This window comes from Pseudopodoces humilis, chromosome 25, assembly GCF_049639895.1.
Source record: "Pseudopodoces humilis isolate 2021_Gansu_Grassland_sample_001 chromosome 25, ASM4963989v1, whole genome shotgun sequence".
NCBI classification, from domain to species: domain Eukaryota; kingdom Metazoa; phylum Chordata; class Aves; order Passeriformes; family Paridae; genus Pseudopodoces; species Pseudopodoces humilis.
This window is the reverse complement of record NC_142224.1, coordinates 3,649,296-3,676,438: the sequence shown is the minus strand read 5'-3', so window position 1 is coordinate 3,676,438 and position 27,143 is coordinate 3,649,296. Positions and strand designations below refer to the sequence as shown.

General features: G+C 45.1%; 1 protein-coding gene across 1 annotated transcript in view; it reads left to right on the top strand.

The window, feature by feature from the left end:
• The first annotated feature begins 5,576 nt into the window (after positions 1-5,576).
• The window catches only part of GRAMD1B (GRAM domain containing 1B), a 121,889-nt gene continuing 100,322 nt past the window's right edge, over positions 5,577-27,143 (top strand). Inside the window, exon 1 of the mRNA XM_088066936.1 lies at positions 5,577-5,628. Coding sequence (XP_087923062.1) covers positions 5,618-5,628 — 11 coding nt within the window. The 5' untranslated portion in view covers positions 5,577-5,617. The remainder of the gene's footprint in view (positions 5,629-27,143) is intronic.

Sequence of the window (27,143 nt, the reverse complement as noted above, 5' to 3'; positions counted from 1 at the left end):
CACTGGGATGGGGGGACAGGGCCACACTGGAGATGTTGTGACTCTTTTCTCTGCCTGATTTTAAAGCAAAAGTCCCCAGTTGTGGCCATGACTCTGGAAAATAACTTGGATTCTGCCTCAAGAGGTCAGCTCCTAATCCTGCCCTAAACTGGGATTTATTTTCCCTCCCCAATGCACAACTAAGCAGAATCAACTTTTTGGGCACGGAGTTTAAATCTGGAGTCGCACCAGGCTTTTATTGGTGTGAAACTTGGCACAAAGCTCTGCCTTTTCACAAAAAAAATGAACTTCAAAAAAGGTAAAAATTGAGGATGAAGGGCTGGAGCTGCAGCCCCAAAGCTGCCAAAGGCTGAGGCGTGATTGGAAGTGTCTCAGATCTGACTTGTGTCATCCTCTTGGGTAAGTCCAGACAGCTCAGCCTGCTGGGACATGGGACCCTTCCTCAGGTGTGTTTTTTGCAGCTCTTTTTATTGCTGGGAATGTTGGAAGGCCCTGGCTGGGATATTCAGTGGCCTTGGCTTCCAGTGCTGAGCCCAGTTCCTCATGAAATGGGAGAGTGAAGAGGTTCCTCAACAATGCATGAGGTAATTCACTTAAAAATCTCACTGTTACTATTAATAGGAAGAGAAAAATCCTTTTCAGAGGTGTAGTGAGGGAAAACATCTGATTTGATCACCCCAAGGAGCTGAGGCTACCCCTGCATTTATGGGACTAGCACATCAGATTGGAATCTGCAAGTGTGATCTCAGGTTTTTCACTGTTGGAAACAGGTAAATGAACAATCTTATCAAACCAAAAGGGCTGTGTCAGACAGCCTGTCAAGAGCTTGATTGCCTTTATATCTTTGTTTATTCTCTTCCTGGAAGTGTTGGGGATTGCAAGGGGAGCTGATACTGGAAATGTTTCACTGATAAGGAATGTGCCAAGTAAAGACAGAGGCATTTACAGCATGCAAGGCTTAGATAATGGCTTTATTTCCTGAGAAAAGAAACCTCAAAGCTATCACAGCCTTTTGCTGCCAAGTCTGTTTTGCCCAGCCCTGTTGTCAGGGCATGAGGGCTTTTCTTGGGGATTTTTTTTGCCTCCAATTTCTCATCTGGGCTTTTTTCCTTGTTTTAAGTGGGTAGACTGAAGTAAACATGAGTTCAGAGCAGCGTGCAATGGTTCACTGGAGAAATTCTGAGTAGCTCTACAAAGAGTATTGAACTGGAGAAAATATAAATCTGTTAGAAGTGTTCTGACAGAATCAAATCTGTCCTGACTTCCACAACCTGAGGAATGTTCAGTTTTTCTGTGGAAAATGGCATCTAAACCAAGAATGCTGCATGGAAATGGTTCAGAGGGAAAATTAATATTTGTGTGTTCAAGTCCTCCACAGCCTAAATGTGCTTTAATTTCTCTGCTTCAGCACTCACAGGTATTGGGGAAAATTTTGTCTTCTGATTTATTTGAAACTAAATCTGGTCATATGGCAAAAAAATACAGAAGGAAATGGGAACAAAACCTGGGACCTGATTCTTTAATAGAAACACTGGGTCTCAGAAAAAAAATCCCATTTCTGAGGAACTGCTTTTATGTTTGTGTAGCAATTATGAGCTGACAGATTGTGAATTCCACCTTGTGATCAGCTGAACAAGGTTTTTCTTTCTGTGCAGGTGTTTGAGCAGTTTAATTTTATAATATGGGCCAACAAACAAGAAGGTTTTTGGGGCAACATTGTCCAAGAGCAGGGTGTGAGTGCACTGTTGATTCCCAGGAGAGGAGGTGAATCCAGTTTTGGTGTGAAAGGACACGGCCAGACCCTCCTGAACACTGGATTTACACATTCCACCCATCCCCAGTGGGGATAATTCTGCCCAAGGGGATCCAGTTGATGTCTAGTGACCTCTTAAATCATATAAAATCACTCAGATCCCCATCCCAAACACCAGAAGCTGCTCAATTTCTCTTGAATTTCCTGTTTTTCAGGACTCTGCTTGCCTTTCTCCCTGCTCCAGTCCTCACATTCAAAATTATTAATTTAATTTAATTTATTTTTATTTTTATCCCACTGCTCTCCTGCTGGAATGAGAGCCCCAAATTTCACTTTGCTCAGGTCTCCCTGAAGAACTTGCAAGCGAAGAATGAAGCTTTTTTATTTATTTTATTTTATTTTTTTTTTAGCTTTTCCCTCTAATTGGCAGGTGAGAAAGTAAAAGTGAATGCCAGCAGTTCCTGGCTGGATGGAGCCAGTTGGAGCTGGGATAATTTAGGAGTTGTACTTGCAGTGCTGAGCTTCCAGCTGCGTTCCCTGCTTGCTCCAGGACAGAAATGAACCTGTGGCCCTAAAATAACCACGTCTGAAAAGCAAAGCCATGGGATAACTGGGAGTTCCTCAGCATGGCCAGGGGTTTGCTCCTGAATCCTAATCCCATCTCTGCCAATTTGTTTTCTGCCTTTCTGGGGTGCTGCACTTCTGCCTTGAAGAGCTGCAACTGCAGCATTTTGTGATGATTTAAGTGCTAATTCTGCTCAGAGAATAAAGAATATTCTGGTTGTGTAGTAATAAAGCAGCATTTGACTTGATTTTTTTTTTTTACTCATTTTTTTTCCTTTGTTAAAACCCAAATGCTTGGGTTTTTTTTGTTACTTTCAACTTGAGTCTTAGCAAAAAACTCAATTTTGAGGGGAATAAATACAAACCTGTTGTGCAGACAGACTTAATCCTGTGTCTAGGTGGGCTCAGTTGAATGTTTGAGGTTTGGGGTTTTTTTTCCTGCTTGTGAAACTGTTTTTCTTTTGTAGTTTATCAACATCCACATGAGTCTCTGAGGTCAAATTCCTTTCTCAGAAGCCCTGGGCTGGCTTTGTGTTGACTCCCTGCTTTGCAGAAGAGAGATTAGAGCCTGGGGGAGTTAAAACGGGACACAGATTTTTTCCCTTTTCCAAGGGAAGAGATTTAGATCTGAAAACAGGCGGGTGGAAACCTGATGTCCGATTTCCTACTGGCTGGGAGCACAAGAAATGTGATTTTTGGTGCCATTACTGTATTTTCCACCTCCAAAAGTCACCGTGTCTGCTCCCATGGAAATCCCCATGTAACTCTGTCATCCTCAGAATATTTTAAGCTCTGCATTGACAGCTGCCTTCAAGGATGTTTTTCTGAGCTGGCAGGTGTTGCATGAAGGAGTTGGCTTCTGCAAAGGGTCAGCTTTGCTTTTTATAGAGGAGCACACAAAGCGAGAGGGATGGAGATAACAGAGCGAACACGCCGGAGCGAGGCTTGTGTTTGAATAATGGCTGCATTTCCCTGATAAATTTTGGCTCCTCGGCACCATTTTTTATTCATGTCTGGGTAGACTAACCCAAGACTGATTAAAATGTGAATTTGCAGGGTGGCTGGATGGTTTCTTGCAGACAGACTGATGGTTTTGCCTGTAGAACAGAGTGAGGAGTGAGGAGCCATCATCCTTTTGTAAGGAGTCCAGGCAAAAAGTTTGCTCAGTGAGACACCAAGGGATGGGGCTGTGCTGTGTTTGTTGTTAATGCTTGGTGCATGGGATTCATGTTGTTTGTTCTCCTGAGAAGGAGAGCAGGAAATTCACAGGAAAAAGTTCATTAAGAACTTTTTTATTTTGTCATTAAGAATGTTTTTCTGGACTAACATCTCCGGAGAACAGCTTCAGTGAGGTGTTTGGGGTGGGTGTGCTGCTTGCTGAGCGTGTCAGCGTTCGAGGAGCCAGAGGTAATCCCAGAACTGGTGAATCTTGGCTGGTTTTCAGCATTAAATCCCAGCAATGTGGAAATCCCACCCTGTGTGAAGTGGGACTTTCATCCTGGGAATCAGAGACTCTCTTTTCCACTTGGAGGAGTTGGGGAATGTCAGATTTTCCTTGTTCTGCCCATGAGGATTGCAGCAGCTCCAAAGGGTCAGGCTGGGCAGGGTGAAGGATCCTGCTCTGGCTGCTCTTGGGGGGCATTTCTTGCCTGAGATAACCTTGGGATGTGCCTGCAGAGCAGACAGGACCTGCAGCCCCTGTCTGCAGCTTTGTCTGACGGCTGGGATGCTCCTCTGTGCTGGACAAAGTTGTTTTCCAGGAGATCTCTGGCTCCAGTCTGCTCAAATCCTCACAAAACCGTGGCTGCACCCGGCCACGTGCCCCCACAGGCATCAAAGAACAAACACTGGAGTTTGCCAATGTCTGCCTTGAAACTCTGAGAGGAAGGCTGAGGTTTGCTTTGAGAGCAAACAGGAGAGAGGAAACCCTGAATTAGACTGTCTTGGAGGGGAAGGATGTGATGGTTGGGGTTTGCTTTGTGAAGGATTTTTTGCCTTCACCATGTGCTTTATTTCCCTGACCGTGGTGTGTTTGTGGTACGAGTTTGGTCCTGAGCAAGTCCCTTTGAGGAAATGTGCTTTTTAATTTTAATTTTTTTTCTTTCTCTGATTAGTGTGGACCGTGCCAGCCTGCTAAAAACCAGTCTGTTTTCTCTGACATGGTACAAGTCAGGCTGTCCCCTGAGACTTGGCAACCCCAGGACGGGAGCTGGAAGTCTCAGGTGTTGTATTGAGCCGTGGTTAAAAGCAGGACCAGGCAGCTGAACCTCAGCCCCCACCACAGATTTTGATTCATTGCAGTTAATGAGAGCTTGGTATCCAAGCCCCCAGGGCGTGTTTTTAAGCAAGGAATATTTGGTCTTGTCACTGAATTAAGGCAATGCTCAAGGGGAAAGTGATCCCGGTGGGGAAGAGAGGATCAGTCCAAGCTCTGAGCTCATGCTGGCAGCAGGGGTGGTGTGCTCCAGTGCCAGGACCTGCTTACCATTAACCGCATCTGCTCCAGCATCGGCGGCCCCTCTGACATTTTTGCCAGGTACTTCTCAGGTGTTGCCCTAAACCCTTTGATTCTGGGAAGAAATAAATCCTTAAACTCCCCAAAAACTCTTTCTTCTTGCCGCAGATGGTGATCACTGATGCTCAAAACCTCTCAAATAATGCTGTGAAAGGAGGAAATATAAATATTCAGACCACTCTGTCAGATCCAAGTCTCCTTTCCACCTCCTGTCCTGTGTGTTTGGGATTCACTTGGTCCAGGCACCCCCTTTCCATGGGTGGAAGCAGAACAAGGGGTTCTGCTGATAATGAGGGGGTTTGGGGTTTTTTTTTGGGGGGGGTTTGAAGGGAGGCTGGCTGGTTTGACAGCTTTTAAACCTCCGGACTGCCACATCCCAGCTGCTGTGGAAGAGGGGCGGCTGCGAGGGGCTGGATTGGGCGGCACGGAGGGAACATCCCCGGAGATCGGGGAGCCCCCGCTCGCAGCGCCGCAGCCGGGGGAGGGTTAAGAACCTTCCCCCAGCTCTGAGCCGCCGTGCGGGCTCTCTGCGTGTCCTTGGAGCTGAGATGAGCTCCGGCACGGGGACCTGTGCTGTCTGGGCTGCCTCTCGCCCCGAGCCCGCATCTCCCCGGAGCGTCCGCGCATCCTCCCGGAGCGTCCCCGCATCCCGGAGCGTCCCCGCATCCCGGAGCGCATCATCCTCCCCCTCCTCCTCCTCCTCCTCTTCCTCCTCCTCCTCCTCCTCTTCCTCCTCCTCCTCCTCCCCGCGATGGGATGCCCAGCTCGCCGCTGCTGCTGAGTGAATGAGAGCCAGGTAAGAGCCGAGCTCCTGCTCCATCCTCACGGCAGGCGCTGCCACAGCACCGGGAGCCGGCTCTGCTGCCGGAACGATGGGATAAGAAGTGCAGATCTTTGTGCACCGTCCCCTCCGGAGGGTGCAGGGAGAGCCGTGCCGCTTGTTTGGGGCATTGAAGTTGCTGCGAGCCGCTGGTAAAGCTATTAACATGGACTGAGGAACAGGCTGTGATGGGGTTCTTGTGGAGGGGATGAGAAATTCGGTGGCTTTTGGGCTTTGTTCATCCCGCAGGGTTTCAGTGTCTGAGACAGGAATCAGAGCAGTAAAATCCTGCAAAGCAAGGGCTGACACAGGAGGGATGGGGTGTTCAGACAACTCTGATAACAGAGTGGTTTTTGGACCTCTTATTCCAAACCACTTGTGCAGCTACTCAATTTTAAAACCAAACCTTTACCTCTGCTCTTGTGTCGGTTTTCCTCTGATTTTCTTTTCTTGAACAGCTTTTCTGTGTCAACAAGTATTCTCAGCTTCCTTTTGGAAGTGATTGCCTTGGAAATAGCAGCTAGATGGGAGTTAGCAGGCTTAGGTTGGTCCAGACCTCTCATTTGAGTTCTCAGAACAGCTTTTGCCACCAATCGGTGAGACCACACTTTTTACAGCCAGTTGTTTGTGTGCTTTCAGAATGAACTCAAATATATTATATAATTCACACAAATATTGAGAGGAGGCATCACTCAGAGCAATAAACAACTGCCAAAAATCCTTGGCTGGAGTGTGGGCTGAGCTGGCCCAGGATTTTGGCCATACATTGATTATTCTGTGAGCACACCCAGCTAATCTCATTAATAGTGATCCTCCTCAGGAGCAGGCATTAGGCCTGGAATAAAAGATGACACTGTTAATCTTGGGGTTTTAGCCAGCTGGGATTCTCTGGATGCTTGACAGAAAACCTTTGTAAAATATTAGGAATGCAGGAATTGCAGACTTGCTATGCTGCTGGGATCTGGGTACAAATGTCAAACTGAAAGGATAAAGCTTGACTCCAGCTCTAGGAAACATTCCCTGTTTTCTTCTTTTGAATCTTTTCCACAGCTTCGTGTCCTGTTGCTCAGAGCAATTGCAAGCATGTAAATGGAATATGAGAACACTGATTGGTGACCACAGCTTGTCTTTTATTTATCTTAAACCAAAATTCTCTCTAATTTGATGTCTAATCCATTATGCTTTTGCGTATTTTTCATGAGAACACGCTGAAGCAAAGAGGGAAAAAGAAATTTAAGGTCAATATGGAGATATCAGGTGCTGTTACCATCATCTGCTTTTGACCTTTTCCATAGAAGCCTGAAACTATTGGGAAAATGTTAAATAAATAAGAGCTTTTTACAGAATTTCATTTATTTATGGATGACCCTCATCTGTATCTTGTTTTATCTGGATTAGATGAGCTCTGAATAGTTGTTTTTCCTTTCACAACTTATATTTTTTGAATATTAACAACAAGGCTGGAATTTGGTCTTGGGAAATCAAAAGTTTGAGCCCTGAAGCTCCTGTTGCCTTTTTTTTCATCCCTAAACATAGAAGCAGCAGAGTTGAATAATTCAATTTTTGGCTTATCCTTTAAAAGAACATGGTCTCAACACCTCAGAGCACCAGTTTTCCTTTGGGATATTAGAATCCATCTGCCAATTTATCAGCTCCTTGCTAGGAAGGCAGAGATCAAGGGCTCCCAGACAAAAGCACATCAAGAGGGAACACAAATCAAGCTCTTGAAGGTTCTGAGTGTGCCAAGGAGTCAGGGGGAAGTCAGGGGGAATTCTTGGCAGAGAGGGTGGAGGAGGAAAATGATGTCAAAATGGATGGGGCAGCAGCAGGGACAGGAGCCTTGAAGGGGTGGAAAAAGTTGAATTTCTTGGGAATGTGTGGGGTTTGCATCACTCACCTTCCAAACATTGTGCTTTCCAACTCATTGTGCTGTTGGCTTCAAGTCTTCATTCCTTTTAATTTCACAAAATAAAGAGGATTCTGATCTTTCATTTGAGAAGCAGGAATGCATTTGGAGCCCTGATCAAGACCAGGATAACCAAGAAGTGATTTTTAGAATAATGAGCTGTTTTGGAAAGGCTTTGGAAAGCAGCAAACACAGGAGTGATTCCCTGGTGTCTTCCAAAAATTCTGAGCCTTGAGGGAGACCCTCAGGAAGAGAAGGAAAGAGTGAAACACCTGAGAGGGAATAATCCTGTTAAGGTTCTGCTAAACTTTCTGCAAAGCTTCCATTCATAAAAGACAAATAACTTGCATTCATTACTGTGAATAAAGTGGGTTTTAGGCAGTGATGTGCAAATGTCAGAGGAGAATTTAAGCAATGAGTTTGAATTTGATCTCTTTTAAAGAGAACTCAAAGCATCTGTTGCTCTTTAAGAACATGAGTAACTTGTAAATAAATCTTACTTAAATACAACTATTCACACTCCTCTGGGGTTTTTGGGGTGTTTTCTTCATGATTTTTTTGGTGGGATTTTTTTGTTTGTTTGTGTTATTTTGAGGTTTTTTTGTTTGTTTGTTTGTGGTTTTTGTTTGGTTTGGAATTGTCAAGCTTTTCTTTTGGACCAAATCTGATTTATGCCATAAGGGCTGAGGTGGCTGGAGTTGTGGGCTCTTGGTTAAGGAAATTAAAATCTCCTGTTGGTTTGGAGATGAGCAGAAATATGAAGCAGCAAAAAGTAAAAAGCACAGTTGGAAAAGCAGAGGGAGGAAACACAGCCATTCCATAAGGAATTGTCACATTTTCAGCGTTTTTATGGCATGTTTAATTTTTTTGAGCCAAAAAGTAAAATTGCTGATTATTACACTTTCTTTTCCAAGTTTTTATATTCCCCTGATCCTGCATTTTGGAGCTCACCTGCCCTGTGCACTTTGCCTGTCCCTAAGGATTGTGGTGCACAAGTTTATTCCAGTTCTGCCCTGGGATCAGAGCTGGAGCTGCAGAGTGCAATAAACATCCATGGAAATGAGATGCAAATCAGGAACTCTCCTGTGCTTCCATGCTCTGATAAATCTTCATTGGGATGCAGGTGTGGAGTGAATTAAAAACATTCAGGTTTAGTCCTGGAGTCTCTGAAATAATTTATTTCCTTACAGGAGAGCCCAACAAAACTCGAGTGGGTCAGGTGTGCACTCCCTGGGCTCGTGTGGGGAATTCTCCTCTTTCTAAACCTGCAGATTAGCAAGTGCTTATTTGTAATTATCTGAACAAATAATATGAATTTGTAATTATATGTATTTATCTGAAATTCTGGCCTTGATCTCAAAAGCCTGGGGTTTGTCTGCTGTCTGTCCATGAGCAGCAGGATCCACCTTGCTGCTCGAGGGTGGGATCTGCATTTTAAACTTCTATTTAAAGATAAAATAGAGAGACAAAAGGGGGAAAAAGGGTGTGGAGCTCTGTCCTTGATCCACCACAGATTCCTGCACTGACAGGAACTGGATCATTTAGGGTCAGGCACTCGATGATTTGGCTGGTGCTGATTTTGGGGCTTGATTTAGGGTCAGACACTCGATGATTGTGCTGATTTTGGGGCTGTCTCAGTGCTGAATGAAGGGGGCTGTGCCTGTGGCTGCCAGCACCATTCTGGAGGATGCTGGAATGATAAACACAGACAGTGTTCCGTAGTTTAGTGGGAACCAGACTGGCACTACAGCTTTTCCTTTCTCCTGTTCTCCTCCAGATTTCCTAAATTTGCCTGGTTTAGGCACATTCTCTTCTCTTACTTGCAGCTAAACCAACGACAGTCTCTAAGACCTAAACCCTAAACCCTTTTCCTTACCTTTGGATAATTCCAGACCTCTTGCTGTGCCATCCCCATGTCTGGTTGTGGGACGTGGCTTAAAACCTCGATGGGACCATGGTGGTCCCATGGCCTGTGCAAGCTCCTGCAGTTGTTCCTTTACAGAGAATTATTCTGTCCCAGTTCCATTTCAGCCCTGGCTTTGTGGCTGTTTCCCTGCTGCTGCTGTGGGATGCTGCCCTGCTGTGTCTGAGGGTTCTCCTGAGGTGCTGTTTGATCCAACTCTGGAATTGTAGCCCCCAAAACGGGGGTGGTGTGTCCCACATGGTGTCTCCTGTCTGCACACCGAGGAGAGCTGCTGTGCTTTTCAGCCTATCCAGCTCCTGTGGAGGCACAGTTTTATTTCTGTTGTCGGCTCTGTGCAGTTTCCAGCACTTCTCACAGCTGCCCACGCCTTTCTGCATCCTCTTCCCAGCCTGTCCTCCTCCCCTGGGGGCTTGGCAGGATGGGCACCGAGGAATTGTACTTTTATAAAGGCTGGTGATACCTGGCTGTCTAAGCCAGGTGAAAACGGAGTGACAACTGTAAGGGATGGAAAATGCTTTGGGCTGCTGACAAGGGAAACTTGGGGCTGGAGGAGCTGGGAGTCTCAGATCTGTTCCCACAGGAGGCAGGAGGGATAGATGGGGTGCTATGCTGGGCTCTAGTTCCGTGCTGTGGTGTTTTAGGCTTTTCTGTGACCTACCCCCAAATTCTGAGCCGAGCTTTTCCACCACCTCTTCCTCGTGAAGAAAACCTGCTGCTGCCCGTGTCCTGTGCCCGCTGTTGTGGGGAGGAAGAGGGGCTGGAATTCCTGCTTGGAGACACCTCCAGCCCTTCTGTCTGCTGTGGCTGCCCGAGGTGTGACACTCCTGGCTGTGACACATGGCACAGAGGACAGGGCAGGGATCCTGGAGCCGCAGAGCCCCCTGCCCTCCTGCCCCCCGCGGCAAGAAGGGACCCATCCTGCCGGGAAGCCCTGCCTGCTGGGACAGCCCGGCTTTCCCAGCTCATGGCACCGAGCATGGAAGGCCCCACACCAAGGGGAGCAGGATGGGTCCTGCCCTGAGCTCTGCTGGCCCGGGCAGCTCCTCAGGACCCCGAATTCTTGGTGCCTTTTGGGGGACAGCGAGGTGAGAGCCAGGGCGGGAGCGCTGACGGAGCGGGAGATCTCTGCGGCTCTCTCGCTCACATTTCCATTCCTAACTAGGTCATTCCCTGCACACAGCCACAGGTTTGCTCTACCCCAATCCCCCAATCCCCCCAATAAAGTGTTTATTTGAAGCAGCTCTTGTGAGAGTCTGCAGCCTGCAGCCGGGGGGTCAGGAAGGAGGGACATTGGGTTATGTGATGACACCACAGGACAAACTCACTCCTGGAACTGCGTGTTGCTCTTTGTTACGCTTTTAATTAACTCTGTGGCAGGGAAAATGGACAAATAACCTCAAATATTAACAGATAATCTGTGTTGAAATCAAAGATTAATCAAGGAGCTGCTCTGGTGGAGCTGCAGAGTCCAGCTAATGACTTACTCCTTGCCTGAGGCCACAGTCCCAGGAGGGAGCAGTGCTGGGTTAATATTCTTTCTGTACCCAAGTGATGAATGATCTCACAGCTTCCAGGATTTTCTGGCAGAGCATTTGTAAGAGCTAGGAAGGGAGGGAGAAGGGTGAGGAGGGCTTATTGTGCCCAAAGCTCCTCGGAGCACTTCTCCACCTGTAAGGCACCAGCTGGGTTTGCACTTTCCAGAAGCTTCCCCAGCACAATTAATTGTTGCAAGGGAGGGCTCAAGCTCAATTAAGTGATGGGTCTAAAAGTGGCTACTTCTAAAAGAGGATCTGAATTTCGTGGTACACGGAGTGGGTGCTCTTCCTGTGGATATAAATATCTGTGGAAACAACTTGTTCTAATCTGATGTTGTCATGTCCATATTGAAGGGGACAATTCCCCTTTTTACTTCCATGGTGTCATTAAGGATATACTTGGATCCTCCTGTCAAAGCCAGAGCCTTGCACCCCGAGTTTGGATAGCATCCTGAATGCCTGGAACCTGGCAAAGCTGCAGCCAGGGGGATTTTGTGACACAGCCTGGGCTTTGTGAGAATTTGTGTCAGGGATTGTGGCCTTGGAGCAGCGACTGGGAGAATTGAAAGTGGGGTTTTGGTGGAGTTCAGGCAGCCCTGGCACTGTGGGGCTGGAGATGAGATGCTCAGGGTACTTGTGAAGCCAAAAATAGGAACTCTATGCCCAGTGAACACTTCACAGGCAGAGGAACAATCAGGCTGGGGCCGTGGGTTGCTCTGAAAACTCCTTTTGTTGAATGCAGCTCCAAGAGAATTAAGAAATACATCCATCCAAGGTGATTTCTTGTGCTGAGAGCTCTCAGTAACGTCTTTATTGCAAACAAAATAAGAAACTCACCCAAGCTATTTTTACAGCCCTGGCCCCTGCTGCCTGTTCCCTTTTGTCCCTGTCCCCTCACTGATCTTCCTTTGAAGCTGAGCACACCTTTCCTCACACTTGGAACGTGCTTGGTCTGCATTTGCCTGCCAGGTGCAAACCCATTTTCTGTTACCAGTTTCAGTCCTGAAACCCGAAATTCTGCGGAGGGAAATGACAGCTCTGTTAGGCCTGGATCAGCATTGCCTCTCAGTGGGGGTGCTTTGACCTAGAATTTATGGTCCTGATGCTTTTTTTATGCTTTCTCCCTTTTACAGGTGAGGAAATCGGTGGAGAGAGCATTTAATTTGTGTAATTTCATGTTAAGGTGTCCACAGGCTGTTCTCTTTGGGGTATGTGCCCTTCTTTTAGTGGATTCTCTTGGGATTTCCCTTGTGGGGTGCTTCAGAAGCTCACAAAAAAGTTAATTTAGTAATTCTTACCTGCTTTAGTGCGAGTTCCGAGATTCCACTCAAGAGGGAACAGAAATTGGATTTGCTGTAACCCCATTCTGAATCTTCAGAGCACAAACACTGGTAACTACTGAGGGCCTAACTTAACTAAAGAGCAAGAGATTAGTGGGATTAACAGAGATAAAAATGAAAAGCTTGGTGACAGCAGCGTGCTCAAAACCCCTAAGCCAAACCAGGCAGGTTTGCCACCAGCCCTGCTGGACAGAAGCTTTCAGGACGTGTTTTCAGGGCCAGGGCAGGTCTTTGATCCCACTTAGGACTGAGAGACCCTGTGCAGGAAAAAGCTCTGGGAACAGGACACCTGGAAAAGTTGGGAAAACAGGATGGAGAAAATCAGCAGCTCCTTCGTCCCACCCATGTGAGTGTTTGCTGTTTTCCATGCTTGTGGTAGGACTGGCCAGCCCTGATGAAAATCAGGGAATAATGGCTTCTTCCCACAATGAGACCCACCCTTTGTGCTGGGAAGTGGTTACAGAATAATCTGTTTCAGATCACCAGGCTGGGAATTGCAAACTTTTATCTGGATCCAGGTTTAACCAAAGGCCTGTAATCCTTGTTTGTGTCTCAACCCACACACCTCACCCACCCTCCCACCCTCCACTTGAGCTGTGTTGTGACTGAAAGAAACATCCACAGAATTGTCTTGCTTCGTTTTAATTCAGTTTTTCCTTCTTTCCCTCCCTGGAGACCTCTTCAAACAACTCCATTGGCTGGGTGATGTTTTATCTCATGAGTCACCCAGCCCAGATGTACACATGTAAACCTTTTATTCTAACCCAATTTATCAATTTCTCCTTGCCTCTTCCTGATTTTTCTTTCTTCCTTCTGCCATTATTCTTTTCCCTTCTAATATTTAACTTTTCCTGCCTCTGGGGTGACCAATAATTAATCAGGATTTCACACTTCGGTTTCTGAGTCTTATGAGTGGCTGGCAAGGTAAAATCAAGGGAGTGGAACCAAGTTCCTCAGGCCAAGGTAATTTTTGAAGCAAAGTTCCTTGGTCCTGCCACATTTTCAGCCTGGTGGCAGATTTGGCCAGTTTCTTGTCACTTTTAGCAGCAGAACCAGTTATCAAATCTGAGATCTTCCCCCTTGACTTTCATTTTAGTCTCTACCTTTTCTTTTACAGGATTGGGAAAGCAATATGGAACATTTCCCTTTAATCTCACCTGAACTGAACATCTGCTCTTCCTTGCCTTTGCCAGGGAAAGCTTTGGGGATCTAGGCTGGATAGAGAAAGGGGAAATCTAATTATTTAGTCTTAGAGAAGCCTAAGTGCTGAAAGAATTCTGCCCTGTGCCACAGGGAGGGGAAAGTCAGAGAAATGCCTGGTGTGTGCAGAGGCTCTGGGCCACCTTGGTAGCCTGATAGAAACTTCTAATTTTATTTTAATGAGACCTTGGGGTGCAAAGGCAGCTGGAGCTGATCTCCCACGTAACAAATCTGGGCGAGAGCAAAACAAGGCCGTGTCCCTAAAGCTTTTGGCTCCAAACGTGTGTGAGGCAGTGCTGCTCTGGACTGGGAATGTTCCAGTCTCTGCCCTCGTAGAACACCTTCCACTTGTGGTTTTTGTCTGATTTTGAGAGTGTGTGGCACCTCAGGTCTGGAAATTCTCTGTCCCCATCTGCACCAAGCACTGCCCCCAGAGAAGGAGCCTCAGAGAGATCAGGGGTCTTTATTCTCCTTTTCAAAACCCCCAGAGAGCTCAGGGGTCTTTGTGCTCCTCTCCAAACCCTCAGAGAGCTCAGGGGTCTTTATTCTCCTTTTCCAAACCCCCAGAGAACCCAGGGACACTTTGTGCTCCTCTCCAAACCCTCAGAGAGCCCAGGGACACTTTGTGCTCTCTTTGCAAGCCCTTCCACTCCCGAGGCTGGGGTAAGCAGCTCAGGCCAGCTGGATGTTTACTATTTGTGTAGATAAGCCTTTTATCTCCTAATGTGTCTCTGAGGAAGGGCCGGGCTTTCAGGAGTGGTTAAGATTTGAAAGTGTGAGGCCCTGGCCTGGACAGGAGCTCCTTGTCACAAACCTGGTGTCCAATCCATCACACATGGCACTGTGCTGGTGACATCCCTGGGTTTGGATGGGCACGAGGACCTTCCTGGGGAGCAGCACATCTGAGATAAAAACGAGCTTTTTGATCTCATTAGCGGTTTCTGCTCCAGCCTGTGGTGTTTTTCCAGGAGTGCCCTTGCAGCAGAGCACGGCTGGCCTTGGGTCTGAGCTGGGGACAGAGCCTGCTCCCCACTGCTCCTCACCTGCCCATGATCTGCTGGGATCATGGAGCTGCTCCATGTAGGGATGCACTTTTTCATGCACTTTTTCATGTGTTTTTTAATGCACTCCTGCAGGCCTCGTCTGGCACTGTCAGGCTGTGCTTTCATGTGGTCACATCCTTCCATTCCTCGTCTCCTCCAGCTGGCAATTCCCAAAACTGAGGGCGAGCCGAGCAGCCAGGTGGGATCCTGGCAGTGCTTTATGGGGTGTGAAGAACAAAATGTGTGTGGGATAAGGGATATGTGCCCTGCTTCCTTCCTGCAGGCATTGCAACTGAAGGCAGAAATCGTTTAAAAATAGTTCTGAGTGCTGCTCCTAAGCTGATTGTGTCTTAGACTTGTTGAAATGGCAACAAACAGCAAACAAAGCTTCTTAAATTTGGGTGTGAAAGTCTCAAGATCTATTTAAACACAGAAGGGTTTAGACTGTCACTACAAGGACAACACAAGGAACCTTCTGGATGTTTAAATCACAAAACTGGAGAGGCTTTTGCTAAAGCTGGTGTCAGTGAAGTGCCATGGCTCAAATTGAAAGCCATTCCCAACCCAGAGCTGCTCTGTTTATTTCTGAACTTGGGAGAGGTCCTGCTGTGGCTGCTGGAAGCTGGATGTGGTTCAGAGGCAGCTCAGCTCTCCAAGCAGGGCTTCTGCAGCTTCCCCTCCCCATTTTATGGGGCTTTCATGGGGAGTTCAGCTCTGCTCTGGTGTCAGCCTGTCGTTCCTCCCTGATGTTTATTGATGGTTTTTATTTCTCCCGTTAGTCAGGGAAGGCCTAAACAAAATTATTCTGGGATTAAATTATTATTTGAATGCCAAGTGTAATTATGGCTGAGATGATCTGCTTACTAATGCTCTGCTCTCTCTGGAGACATCCCCTCTTCCTGAAGGGTGGGCAGGAACTGAGATTTGCTGAGGCCAGAACCTGTAAACCCAGCCCAAGAGCGAGTGTTTTCTTTTGCTGTTTTTGAGACGTGCTAAAACTCTGTATAAAACTGTGTGATTTGGGGCATGGCAGCAGCTGAGTCTCTGGGTTTTGGCACAAACCCTGCAGGAGGGCTCAGGTGAGCTCAGCACAGCTGGGGTTTACAGCAGCATTTTGGGATTCAGCATCTCCTGGGTTATTCCCTTCTGAAGATGAGTGTTGGTGACTGAATGGATGATTTTGCACAACTCTGGGCTCAGAGCAGATGCTGCTGAGTTATTTTTTGGAATAAAATTGCTTGATAAAACCCAGAAATTCACATATGTGTCCTATCCCTTGCTGCTCTGGCAGCTGGTGGACTGCCAGCTCTGCTTGCTCAGTAAAAACCCCACTATTCATAAAACCTTTTGTCTTAGTTTAGGGCAAATTAGGAAGGAAAACTCCAAGTGGCTTTTATTTAATAAGCGTATTTCAGTACTCATAAATTTGACGTATTAGTGCTGTGGAGTGGGGCTGTGCTGGCTGCAGAACTGCCAGGGAGGGTTTGAATCTGATTTTAGAAGGGGAATTGGGCATCTTCATTTGGGAAGAATGAGGATGGCAAAAAATGAGGATGTCTGTGGTGTGCAAAGAGAGCACAGGACTGCTGGATCTGTTCTTACAGAGCTTTAACAACTTGGCAGAGGCATCTGAAAGTCACTTCAATCACCACTTCCAGGAATAAAAAGAATTTCTGGAGGGGTCTGATCCTTTAGGTCTCCTCCTCATGGGTTTGCACACTGATTTCCTTTTTCCATTGGCTTCTGGCTCCCTCCTGACTCAAGAGGGAGAGGCAAAGTGATCACAGCAACATCCAAATCCATGTTAATAGTTTTACTACAAGCATGCTCAAAGATCTGGGCTGTGGGTGCGTTGAAATATGAAAATAAACGAGGCAGAGTTTTGTTGGTGGCAAAATAAAAAAGAGAAAAAAAAAAAAGCAAAGAAAAGAGAAAAAAGAAAATAAAAAGGTCTGAGTAACAGCTTGGGGTATTCAAATCCAAATGTGCTGCTTCCAAAATGTCATGAAATGTGTGTGTAGCATTTGAGTGTCTGTGTACCATCTGTGTGTTTGCTGGGAGAGCTCTGCAGAGCTTGCTGATCATTATTGTGTGTTGCTCCTTTCTTTAGCACCCTTGCACCCCAAGCAGAATCCCTGAGATGATATTTATTTTTTTTATTCTTAGGGGGGTTAATTCAGCTGATTGTTCTGCTTTACTGGAACTCTGATCTGAGGAGGAAATGAAGTCAGGAGCTCCTACACCTCCCTGAGTGTTGTGGATTAAGGAATGAGCCCATAAAAAAGCCCCAAAAGGTTCTCATTAAAAGGGGAGAGCTCAGGTTTTACAAACGAGCAACAAAAGGCACAAGTTCATGTATCAGCATCAGAGAGAAATGGAAATAATGAAGTGATTGAAGGGGAGAAATGAGGAGATAACGCAATGTGGCAGCCTGGAGAAGATGGATTTGGGGCAGAACAAATAAACACTCCCACACAGTCTGGCAGGGTCATTCGGGGTTGGAAACTCAGCCCTGGAGGGTGGCTGCTGCTCCTGGGCTGCAATCCTGATTGTCACTGCAACCTGGGGACAGTGGGCCCTGCTCGTGGCTCTGAGCTGCCACCTCCACGGTAAAAATGCATTTGAAAATGGCATTTAATGGTAATTGTGCAATTAAATTAGCAGATACACGGAATTGCAGTGCTGGCCCAAGGAAAGTGGGCAACAAACGGAAACATTTGGAATAAAAGAGGGGATTTCCCCTTAGGAGAATTGGGTGTGTCTCAGCTGTGGAAGCACCGGCTGGGGGATGAAGCTGTGGAATAAAAATCCTCTGCTTTGGAGACTGGGAGTAAAAAGGATGATTTTATATCTGTATTTCTTTCCAAAGAAATGTTGTTCTGACAACAGCACCTTGTGTCATTCCCCTCCAGTGCTCGGCCCTGGTGTTTGTCCTACACACTGAATTTCACTTTTGTGAAGATTTACATTTATTCAACAAGATATCTTAAATTTTCAGGTGTAGATGGGCATAAATACTTGGGAAAGAAATATCCTGCTGAGGTCTGGGGCAGAGTAAGCAATGCTTTAATTATCTTAAATTCTTTTCTGTTTAAAGCCACTTTTGAGTTTTACAAGCTCTGGGAAAAATGGGAAAAGGGTTTGGTGAGCAAAGTTCAGGCGAGCTGGAGAATCTGAAACATCCCACCAGGGAAAATGTTTCTTTAACTCCTGTAATTGTGTCAAGGAGAGAAGCACAATAGCCCAAGAGCTGGGAATGTTTTCCAGCTTCCTCTGGAGGACACTGATATCCCTCCTGCCTGTTTATCCAAAAAATCCTGTGGCTCTGTGATTGGCAGGCCAAGATAAACGAGGTTTGTTTGTTTGGAGCTGTGAGAGGAGCACAGGTACCTCCTGCAGCTGCTCACAGCAGGGATGGATCTGGGAGGTGTTTGCTTGGAACTGATTTGTTTGACTGATGAATTCATTCCTGGTGATGACAACAACTCCTGATTAAAACTGTTTGTCTCAATGAGGCCTCCATGGAAAATGTAAAATCCTGAGTCTAGCTCTTGCTGTAACAATGCTGGTCCTGAATCCAAAGCTCAGCTTTGATTCCCTTCACAAGCACATGGTGAAAACCAAGTCTGAGATGCCCCATGAAAAAAATAATCCTGGAATTTTGATGGCTCTGTTCCAGTGAAATGATCATTTGCCTTTTGGCTTTGTGATGCCTTTTCCCCATAGGTTTAACTTTTTGCAGAGGAGAATGCAGAAATTTCCAGCTGTAAATAGCAAACCTGGCTGGAGAGAGGGGCTAAAACACTGGGTCTGCTGATGAGACAAGTAAGGCTATTCCTGAGCCTTGGAGAGAGGGGAATTTTATAAATCAAGTGTTCTGTGAGTTAGGTTTTGGCAAGCAGTGGGGAGAATGTGAAATCAGGGCAGGAAGAGGTTTGAGGGTTGTGTGGTGTAAGATTGCAGAGCCATGAACTAGCAGGGGCTGGAAAGCTGGGGCAGGGCAGGAGGTTTGTGTGCCCTGGAATTCTGGTCCCAGAGAAGCTTTGCCTGACTTTAACTCCATGAAAAATAGGAACAGCTCCCGTGGAGCCTGGCTGGCCCTGAGCTGAGGGGCTGTGGTTTCACAATATCCACCAAGCTCAGGGTTGTGTCCTCCAGCTGGAAGGAATCCTGTGAATCCCCAAATCGGTGTTTGGATACAGAACTCTTTCCAGGGAAATATAACCCGAGAGAAAGAGTGGGAAAAGGGAGACAGAATGGGAAAAGAATGGGGACAAAAGACTGGAATTATAACACGTGTCTGTAACTCAGTACCTTCCATAACCACACAAAATGCTCCTCAGTGATAAAGCAGCCAAATGCTGCAAAAGCTTTTTTTTTTTTTGTATCTGGAAGGATTTTTCAGGCACTCCCATATCTGTGTGGATGTGTTCTATGCTTTCCTTACCCTCATCAAAGCTTCATGAATGAAACTGGCTGGGACCAGCTGGGGAGGGGAGCTGCAGATAACCAGCTGCTCTGATAGTTTCAATAAACAGCATTAAATAATTTGTCTGGGGTTAGTGAACTAGCAAGTGCTGATTAAGGATTAGATTTGACTCATTTGCTGGAGGCTCCTGATCTATTTAAATGCTTATTTCACCATGAGAGAGCAGCATATGTTTACCTCAGAGTGTCATTGAGGGAGCTCGGGGTAACAGCATCAGACTGAGATGTTGAGGGTGGCTGACTCTTGGCCTCGGTGACTTCAGCACCATCTATCAATAATACTCATGGTTGTGGTTTAATCTTCTGGTTTATGCAGCAAATGGGAATTTCCAGAAGGTTCCTGTTCCAGAGCCTGCACTTCTAACATCCCCTTAAAGAATAAATTTCATGTTTTTCCAGAGAGGCTGATCTGGTGATATTTGTAGACAAGTGGGATGAAAATTTACCAGGAATATCTCGAATTCCTTTCAGTGCAGACTGGTGTGTCTGTAAGGCTGAAACCAGTCAGGGCTGTGGTGTGAATTGACAGACTTGTCCCAGTCCCTACCCTTTCCAGCCTGGATCACCTTTGACTTGTGCCAGGCTGCTCCAGGTTTAGGGGAGCTGTGGGAGGTGTTTTGGGCACATGGGCACCGCAAGCCTGGGCCAAAGCTGATCCCCAGCGTGCCAGGAGCTCCTGTGCCACAAACCCTCCACCCCAGGCACGGATCAGACAGTGATCCCAATTCCCAATTTCCTCTCCTGGCTGCCAGGGCTGGCACTTTGCATATTTAGCTGATGATCTTCTCGTGCCTTCCCACACAAACTCCCTCCCTTCATTTCCTCTGACAGCCAGGGCTGGTTTCCATGGAGCTGCTTCATCCATACCTTTAGGAAACCTTATTTTTCCTCTTCCCCTATAGACATAATTCGAGGTTTCTATGGCAACACCTCGGGAAGGACGGGCTGTGATGTCTTCAGCAAGGCTGGAGTGATCCCTGGTACCCCCGAGTGTGGCTGTGTGCTCCTGACACACATGATGGCACTGTTCCCTGCCCTATCACTTATCCTGGAATTCTGCATCCTCTCTAATATGCTGGGAAAAAAACCCAAAACAAAAACCTGAGGGACTGCCTGGCTTAATAAATCTCAAACTCTGAAAGTCACCGTTCAAAAAGAAGGGGAAAAAAAAAAACCCAACAAAAAAAGGAATTTCAAGATTTGAGCTCAGCTGTTCCACGTGTGCAGCCATAAAGATGTTTGAGATGGAAAAGGAACGGTGTAACAAACTTCATTCAGTGGCAGTGGATATTCTAGGAGGCCAGTGATTCCTTGAGATAAGTTTTGGGTTTTAATATTTAAGGACATCTGGAAAAAATAGATTAAATCTGAATGAATTAAATTATTTTAATTGATTGTATATCTAGAGAAAAAGAGTTTAAAAGGAAAACTTCCAATATTTTTGGGAGGAGGAAGAAAGTAAAATATTCAGTGTAAATTCTGCAAAGGCCAGAACCAACAGAATTGTGTAATTTCAGGAGAAGCAGGAAGTGGAGCTGGTTTGTGTTGGAAGCAGAGCAGAGATCAGGAAACGACTGGAGCTGAAATGTCTGATTTGAGCCTCTGAGAGTGATGGGGTTGATCTGGAAAATCTGGAAATCTGGTGGAAAATCTGTTTGGGAGCTGATTATAAAAGGATATTACACATTTTTGGGAGGAAACAGGAGGGCGGGTCTTAATCTCCCTAAAATAAAGGTTGGCCACATTCCTTCTTACAGCACCCAGCTTCTTGAACTTTAATTTGTGCTGATTGGGGAAAAAATTGTATATTTATCTTTATATAAAGATATTTAATTTATATTATATATATTTATTTAAATATAATATTTATTATTATTAATATAGAATATATAATATTTATTATATTATATATTATATTATAAAATATATTATATTATATATTATCTATTATATATTATCTATTATCTATCATATATAATATATAATATATTATATATTATATATTATATATTATATATAATGTATTTTATATTATATGTTATATATTATATATTAATATTATATATTATATATTAATAGTATATATTATATATTATACATTATATATTATATATTGAACATTATAGATTATATATTATCTATTATCTATTATCTATTATCTATTATATATTATATATAATATATAATATATAATATATAATATATAATATATTATATATTATATATTATATATTATATATTATATTTATATTTATATATTATATTTATATTTATATATTATATTTATATTTATATATATTTAACAAAAACTTCTGATCTCTTATTCGTGTCACCAAAGACAAAGAGTCAAGAGCAGCCACATTCATATTCCCACATTCTCCACAATTCCAGGGATGTTTCACTCAGTTCTGATGGGGGAAAGAGAGCTTTGGATGCCAGCAGGGATTTCTGAATCACATCCTGAGGCTTTAATCATGCAAGATTATTTGAAGAATTCTAGAGAAAGAGAAAGGGGTAGAAACTCCCCCGAGGAAACCGGTCCTGCCTGTGTCACTCCAGTGATTTGGGATTGTATTCCAGTGGAGTTAAGTGAAGGTGGAAATGCTCTGTTAATGACTCATCGGTAGAAGGGAACCTCTGTCAGGTTTGGTGAGTTTGGCTGAAGTGCTGAATTCACTGGAGTGTCTGGAGGTGGATCAACAAACGCTGCATTAAAGAAATGATGGAAAATGTGAGCCTTGAGTCTCCTGCTGGAAAACCACAGCTCTTTTGTGTTCTTGTCATCCAGATGTTCTTGTCATGGCTTTTTCTGGAGCTGGAGCTGGAAGGGATCAGCTCAGCACTCACAGGTGGATGATGCTGGGATTGCTGCTCTGAGAACCTCATCATTTTCAGCAAGTGAAGAAACTGCAGGAAAGTCAATCCACAAACACCAAAAATTTGTGTCCAAAAAGGAGACAGAGGAGCTGTAACTTTATTGGAATAAAGGGAGAGGCCATGGGGCATTTCCCTTGGGGGCTCTCAGATTTTTAGAGGATTCAGCCTCCTTTTTATCCCAATTTCCCAGCCACATTTCCCTCTCTTCACCTATTTGTTGAGGTATTTGAGAGGTCCAGACTTCCCAAATCACCCAATACAAACCCCTTTTAATGTGTACCCCCCCTTTTCTTTTCCTTGTGTTAATCAATGGAATTCCTCTGGAATTTCTGGCTCTTCCCATTGTTCCTTTCATCCTCAGCATCGAATTTTATTTATCAGCAGACCCACAGTTCGTTTGTAAAGACAAGTCCCTCATTCCTTTCATGTAGAAGCCAAATTCTTGCTCCAGTCCCACTGATAATTTCGGGGAGGTGGGAATAAACCCCTTTTTTTGAAGTTTTTACACATCTATACTCAAGCTGCTGATCCCCCTGCAGTGAGAAAGGATGGGTGGAATTACTGCTGGCTCCCAAAAAATCGTGTCTTTTAATATTCTTTGTATCAGATGAGCTCCTCTCACATCTCTTTGTCTTGTCCTAAAAAACAGCTGCTGGGGACGAGGGGCTCCTCCTGGGGGGACACACCAGGGTGTCAGCAGGACATGTCTGAGACCCTCCTGCAGCTGCTCCTGCTGCTCCTGGCAGCTGCAGGAGGAGCACTTGGTGCTGCACTTGCTTTCTGAGCTGGCTGGAACTCCAGGGCAGGCCCCTGAATTTCCTGCAGATCAGGGCCAGGGTTGTTATAAATGTGAATTTCCTTGGTCACAGCCTCGTTTGGTGTCTCTGGCTCCGCCACAACTCCTGGGGTGCTGCTGGGAGGGGAATCGTGGGATCTCCTGCCTGGTTCTCCTGATTCCCATGAGCTGCTGATGCTCCCATTTCCCCCCTCCCTGTTTTCTGTCCTGCCTGAGTGTGCCTCCCCTCCAGCATCCCCCAAAGGGGCTGGGGTAAATAACCCCAGTGCTTTTTGGGGGGGATAAATGATCCCAGTGCTTTTTGGGGGGGATAAATGATCCCAGTGCTTTTTGGGGGGGATAAATGATCCCAGTGCTTTTGGGGATAAATGATCCTGGTGATTTTTGAGTGATAAATGACCCCAGTGCTTTTTGGGGTGGGATAAATGATCCCAGTGTGTTTTTGGGAGAACAAATGACCCCAGGGCTTTTTGGGGGATGAATCATCCCAGTGTTTTTTGAGGGGTTAAATGACCCCAGTGCTTTGTGGGGATAAAGGATCCTGGTGTTTTTGGGGGAGGGTAAATGATCCCAGTGCTTTTTTTGGGGTGGGGGATAAATGATCCTGGGGTTTTTGTGGGTAAATGATCCCAGTGCTTTTTGAGGGATAAATGATCCCAGTGCTTTTTTGGGGGAGGATAAATGACCCCAATGTTTTTTGGGGGATAAAGGATCACACAGTATTTTTTGGAGATAAATGATCCCAGTGCTTTTTTTGGGGAGAACAAATGACCCCAGTGCTTCCCTAATTCCTGCAGATTCCCCACTCCCGGGGGCAGTGCTGGGTGTGTGCTCTCAGGACTGGGCTGTGTGTTCACTCCCCCAGAGAACAGCTGGAGTTCCTGGAGCTGAGATTCCCAGCTCTCCATGAATCCCTGCTGCAGAGACTCCAGGCTGACAGATGATGATTATTTTTATTTGTGTGACAGGAACCTTCTGGATGTCTGGAGCAGATGCTGTTGAATCCTCACTTCTTGAGGGGGAGAGACTCAGCCTGCTCATCCATCTGTCTGGGCTTCTGCCTCCTCATTAGGGGCTCTGAATCTGGGGATAAATGGGCAGATTGTTGGGATCTGAGCTGCCTGGGCATGCATTTTCATGGCTTAAGCTCACAGCTCTTTGTATATTCAATTTATCTGCCTGGAAAAATCCTGTAACAACTCCTGCACAGTGCTGGATTCCACTGAGCACAAGGCAAGAGCAATTAGCAATTAGTCTGATCCTTATTTTGGTTCCAGCTGGGATCAAATTCTGTCCTAAAACCAGGACAATCCCAAAAACTTGGTGTGGAAGTGGAAATTTCAGTGATACTTGGTGAAAGTTCTGTAAAATTCAAGGATTATCTGAGCTATGACTGGGCAGGAACCAAGACTGGGAGCACACACAAATCTCTTTCCCCCCCACACCCCAGTTTTTTTAGGTAAAAGATGGTAAAATTATTAATTACTTTTACCGTTTAATGAATTATTAATTACCTGTGCTAGAGGGGGAAGCTTAATTCACCATCTGCAAATTCTCTCTGGGATTCTGATAATAATCCTTTGTATGGTCCAAGCAAATGCTCGAAGCTCCTGAGCTGTTTTCAATGTGGTTAAACCCAGGGATAACTCATAAACACACTTAGGAGTGATAGCAGAGACAATTTAACATCTTTATGTGAAGATCAAAGATGCAACAGGTCCAATGTCTTAGGGATGAAATTTAGGATTATTCTCTTGGAAGTGGAAGAGGAAGAAAACCAACAGACCCCCCCAAGAAGTGAACAGATTTGCTGCTTTCTTGGTACACCAATTAATATTTAAATAAAAAGTTTTATTTATAAAAATATTTATATATATATTTATTTATATTTTAAATAAAAATATAAAAATAAAAAGTTTTACCTTTGAGAAGTGCCTTGAGCAATTGGAAGCCGCCCTGCTCTCAGCACCACTGTAACTATGCCTACTTATAAATCCACTGGTTATTTTAGACCCAAATCAGCCCCTCAGATCAGCTCTGTGCCTTAGATTTAATTACTGGATGTTATTCACGCTGATGTGTGAGGTAATTGCCAGATTCCAGTGTATTAAAAAAGACATTTATCTGATGCTTCACTGAGCTTCCACTTAGTGGGGCTTTTCTTTCTCTTTAATATCTGCTTTTTTATTACAACCTTGCAAAGGTGTCATTGTGCAGCTCAGCCCGAGGCGAAGTGACGAGAGAGCCCAGGAAGATGATTTTTTATTTTTTATTTTTTTTTTTTTAGAAAATAATCCTGTAAATGTCATTGTTTGCTCAGATCTAATAGTGGCTGGCTGGGAAGAAGTGGGAGTGAAAGAGCACGGAGGCAAAAATGAATGGCAGATGTATTTATAACTAATGAAAAGATCCTGCGAGGAGCTCGGCGTTCATCCCTGCAGAGGTTATTGACTCAGATGCTGAGTCTGGGCTGAATAATTTTGTAACTTCGAGGCAGAACTTGGGAAACCTGAATTCGTGGTTCAAAGATTTCATCCCTGCTCCAAATGGGGTGGCATCGTTTGGAACTGGCTTTTTCTCCCACACCTCTCCTTGCGGGAGCTGGAATTTGAGCCTGAAAAGATGTTCTGCTTGTGAATTATTAGTTCAAACATGAAAATAGCTTTATGTAGAAGTTAAAAAATAAAAATCCAAGCACAATAACATCTTAAATAAGACAAGTTCAAATTAGGGGTGTCTTGGAAGGATTGTTCTTCCACACAGGTATCCACACACCCTCCCTGAGTCCTCTGTTCCTCCTGCTCCACGTACAACTCCAAAACGAGCAGTGGTTCATATCTGGAACACCCAGAAACATCTCTGCTCTGAGAAAGGAGCCCTCCATTTCCAAACTGAGCAGACTGGACCAAAAAAATGAGAGATGTGGCTGCTTTTGAAAGCTCTGAACCAGCTGATGTCCAGCCAAAGATGCCTGAGGCAGTTGGTTGAGAGGTTTCTTGAGGTTAAAGAGATGATTTTTATGGATGGCTGGTGAATTCATGGGAGAAAACTGTCCAGCATGAAATCACCTGGCAATGTTTCATAGCAACTACACCAGCTCAGGGTCTGGAGATGCTAAAAGTAATATTTAAATTATTCAAAAATAATACCTGTGCTTAACAGGGTGGCAAGGCAAGCGATGCTTGTGAAGGGATCCAGTCCCAGCTGGGTCCCAGGAGCTGTTTGGGTTCTGCCAGCCCAGAAGGGTGGGGTGGGGACTGGGGTGGCAGGAAATGCTTCTCCTTTTTGGGGTTCAGGACCCAGCCCTGGGTGAAAAAGTGATCCCCACAGGAGCCCCAGTCACCATTTGGATGGTGAAGGAGATTTGTAACGTGAATTCCAGACCTTGGGATCACAGAATATTCGGGGTGGGAAGGGACCCATGAGGGTCACTGAGCCCAGCTCTTAAAGGCACTGACCCCACAAGTTTTGGGATTTTAGCTCTGACCAGTTGAGCCAATCCCAGAGATGCCCCTTTTCAAAAAACATCTGACAAATAAAAGCTCCTTTTTAGGTGGATGAAGGAAAAAGCACAACCTCTGTACCGGGGGGTGTTTTGTTGCTGGGACATCCGGCTAATTTGGATTATTTTTAAGATTATCTGCTTTTCCTCTCTTCACACAGAGTTGCATGAAAGAGCATCACCTTGCACTTGGCAAGGAGCTTGGTTTAAGATAGAATTTGAACATGAATTTGTGTCCTTGCGTTTGGGAACTTACCCATGCCTGGAAATCATGGTAAACACACAGCAGTGGCCATGAAAGTTGGCAGGAGCTGTAAATCAAAAAAGCAAAAGCAAAAATAAAGAAGAGACAAAAGCAGCAGAGGTGCAATATTGAAGAAGCCAGATTTATGTTAAACTTGAGAATATTTTCCTGCTCCCTGCAAATTGAGTTATGTTTCAGACAGGGTAGGAGAGAAATTGCCATCATGTGTATGGCAGAATTGGAGAATTCTGAGAATTAAAGCTCAGAAAACACTGGTGGCACCCCCCCTGCCCAAATTTAATAAAGAAAAAAGGAGATTGTCAGGCACATGAATTATTCATTTTCAGCAAAACAGATTTTCTGGCTCACAAGCAGTTGGATCCCAGTGTCTGCCTTAGCTCTGATCAGGAAGGAGAAGCAATAAAGAATTACTTATTTTCTGTTTTCCACCTTGAAATGGGTGCTTGTTTTTCACTGAAGTTGCTCTCGTTGGTGACAGGAAATGGAATTTTCAGCTCCCAGAACTCTGGAGATCTCCTGGACTGTACATTCTGAGAGACTTTGGAGATCACCACGTGCCTTATGTTCTTTCTTAAATTAAACTTGCACAGTTCCAATCCATCAGGCAGGGCTTAA